The sequence below is a fragment of the Chrysochloris asiatica genome, unplaced genomic scaffold (assembly GCF_000296735.1).
Source record: "Chrysochloris asiatica unplaced genomic scaffold, ChrAsi1.0 scaffold00328, whole genome shotgun sequence".
In the NCBI taxonomy this organism is placed as follows: domain Eukaryota; kingdom Metazoa; phylum Chordata; class Mammalia; order Afrosoricida; family Chrysochloridae; genus Chrysochloris; species Chrysochloris asiatica.
Genome location: NW_006408846.1, coordinates 1,550,601 through 1,552,874, shown reverse-complemented (window position 1 = coordinate 1,552,874; position 2,274 = coordinate 1,550,601). Strand labels below are relative to the sequence as shown.

General features: G+C 35.2%; 1 protein-coding gene across 1 annotated transcript in view; it reads right to left on the bottom strand.

Annotated features, from left to right (window-relative positions):
• LOC102829298 (alpha-2-macroglobulin-like) overlaps positions 1-2,274 on the bottom strand; it is a 90,187-nt gene that overhangs the window by 34,595 nt on the left and 53,318 nt on the right. Inside the window, exon 14 of the mRNA XM_006875485.1 lies at positions 1,554-1,696. Within this exon, the coding sequence (XP_006875547.1) occupies positions 1,554-1,696 (143 nt within the window). The remainder of the gene's footprint in view (positions 1-1,553; positions 1,697-2,274) is intronic.

Below are 2,274 nucleotides of genomic sequence, written 5' to 3'. Positions count from 1 at the left end.
TCATTACCTTTGGCTCTTGATCATATGCATCCTCTTGAAATGGTTGAACATTGACCATTTCTTTTTGGTACAGTGACTCTGTATATTCCTTACATCTTTTTTTTGATACTTTCTACATCATTCAACATTTTGCCCATATTGTGGTTGTTATTAAGTGTTGATTTGGTTCCGACTCATACCAATACTGTATAGGGTTCAGAGGAGCGGCTGGTGAGTTTGCACTGCTGATCATGAGGTTTAAACCTACCTTGTAGTCCATTCTTATTCGATAGCATCAAACCATTGTTGTTAAGTGCCGTTGAGTTGGTTCCGAGTCATAGCGACCCTGTCTAGGTTTCTGAGTAGCAGCTTGTGAGTTTGAACTACCTGCCTTGTGGTTAGCAGTCCAGTGCTTATCCTTCTGCTCACAACAGCACCACAGCATAGATTCCTTCAATATTTCAAGTCAAGTTTTGAAGTTTTCCTTCTGTTCTTTCAGCTTGAGACATGCTGAGCATGTTCTTCCCTTTTGGTTTTCTAACTTTAGGTCTTTGTACGTTTCATTATAATATTTGACTTTGTCTTCTCAAGCTGCCCTTTGGGATTTTGTGTTCAGCATTTTTACCTCCTCATTTCTTTCATTTGCTATAGTATCTCTACGCTGAAGATCAAGTTTCAGTCTCTTCAGACATCTATTTTGGTCTTTTCTGTCTTTCTTGTCTTCTTAATGACCTTTTGCTTTCTTCCTGTATGATATTCTTGATGTCATCCCTCAACTCTTCGGGTCTTCAGTCATTAGTGTCTAATGCATCAGATCTGTTTTTGAGATGATCTCTAAATTCAGGAGGTATGCTCAAGGTCATACGTTGGCTCTCATGGACTTGTTTTAATTTTCTTCAGCTTCAACCAGAACTTGCATATAAGTAATTGATGGTCTGTTCCACAGTCTGCCTCTGGCCTTACTTTGGCTAATGATATGGAATTTTTTCACCATCTGTTTCCACAGATGCAGTCAATTTGGTTCATGTGCAATTTCATCTGTTGAAGTCCATGTGTACATTCACCCTTTATGTTGTTTAATGAAGGTATTTGCAATAAATAAATCATTGGTCTTGCAAACTTCTATTGTGTAATCTCCAGCAACTTTTCTATCACCAAGGCCATATTTTCCAACTACTGACCCTTTCTGTTTGTTTCCAAACTTTTTATTCCAATCACCAGTGCTAAAATTGATGGATCTATTGAAGTATCATTTTCCATTAGAATTTTGGAAAACAGAACATTTTTGTTTAAATTATTGAAGTTTTAGAATAAAGTAGATTTGGGGATCCACACAAATTATAAGACAAAACAAGAGACTTTTAAACTGTATGTTCATAACAACCTGCTTTGGACTACTTCACTAGACCCCTTAAGGTATGGTGTGTTTTGCCTTACTTTTAAGTAGAGGTGTGTATTTAAGAGAAGAGTTTTAGGAGAACTGTATGGCAATCTTTTATTGTACAAAATTTCCTGATTTTCTCCACTTTATAGATAAAAAGAGTGAAAGGACTTGGCTAAAACAAAACACCCACCTTGTTGGCAAAACACTTTTCAATCTCAAGTTTCTGGACATCTGCAACAACTTCGCCATTAGGTAAAATAGTGTAGACAAGCAATTGAGCAGTTGGAGCAATATCTGATTCCACTCGAAAGGACAAGGAAAATACTCCTTTCACTAGAGAATAAAGACAATGCAAGATAATAGATTAGGAGCAGAGATTTCAACTTTATAAAAAGATTCTGAGACTATTTAACTTCTCACATTGTACCAGACTGTAGCAAGAAAAGGCTTGTACTTAGACCATTGTGTGTATAGATAGTAGTGTTGGATAAGCATATATTGGAATAATGACATTTTTCTTGAAAATTGTTGGTTTAATTATTTATTTTCTCTGCTTAACAAGGAGAAAAACAAAACAAAACATTGAGTGCATGTCTCTGTGAATTTTAAAAAAATTAAAAGAAGTTGCAAGATAAAAAAAGAGATCATTTCTAGATATTTTTAGTTATCTCTATCTAAAACCCCATTCCACACATTTCTTGTTAGATGCACAAGAGCAGCTCACAAAATGCAGCTCAATCACCATCTTTAGGACATTTACAATCCAGCAGAGTGGATAAAATACAGAAATCCTTTGATTCCTATAAAAGAACTTTACGTATTTATCACAGTGGATGCTTTCTGTGGTTTGTGTAAAGTTTATCAAATGTAATTTACTTGATTTTTATATAAAGCGTTCTAGATTTGATTTT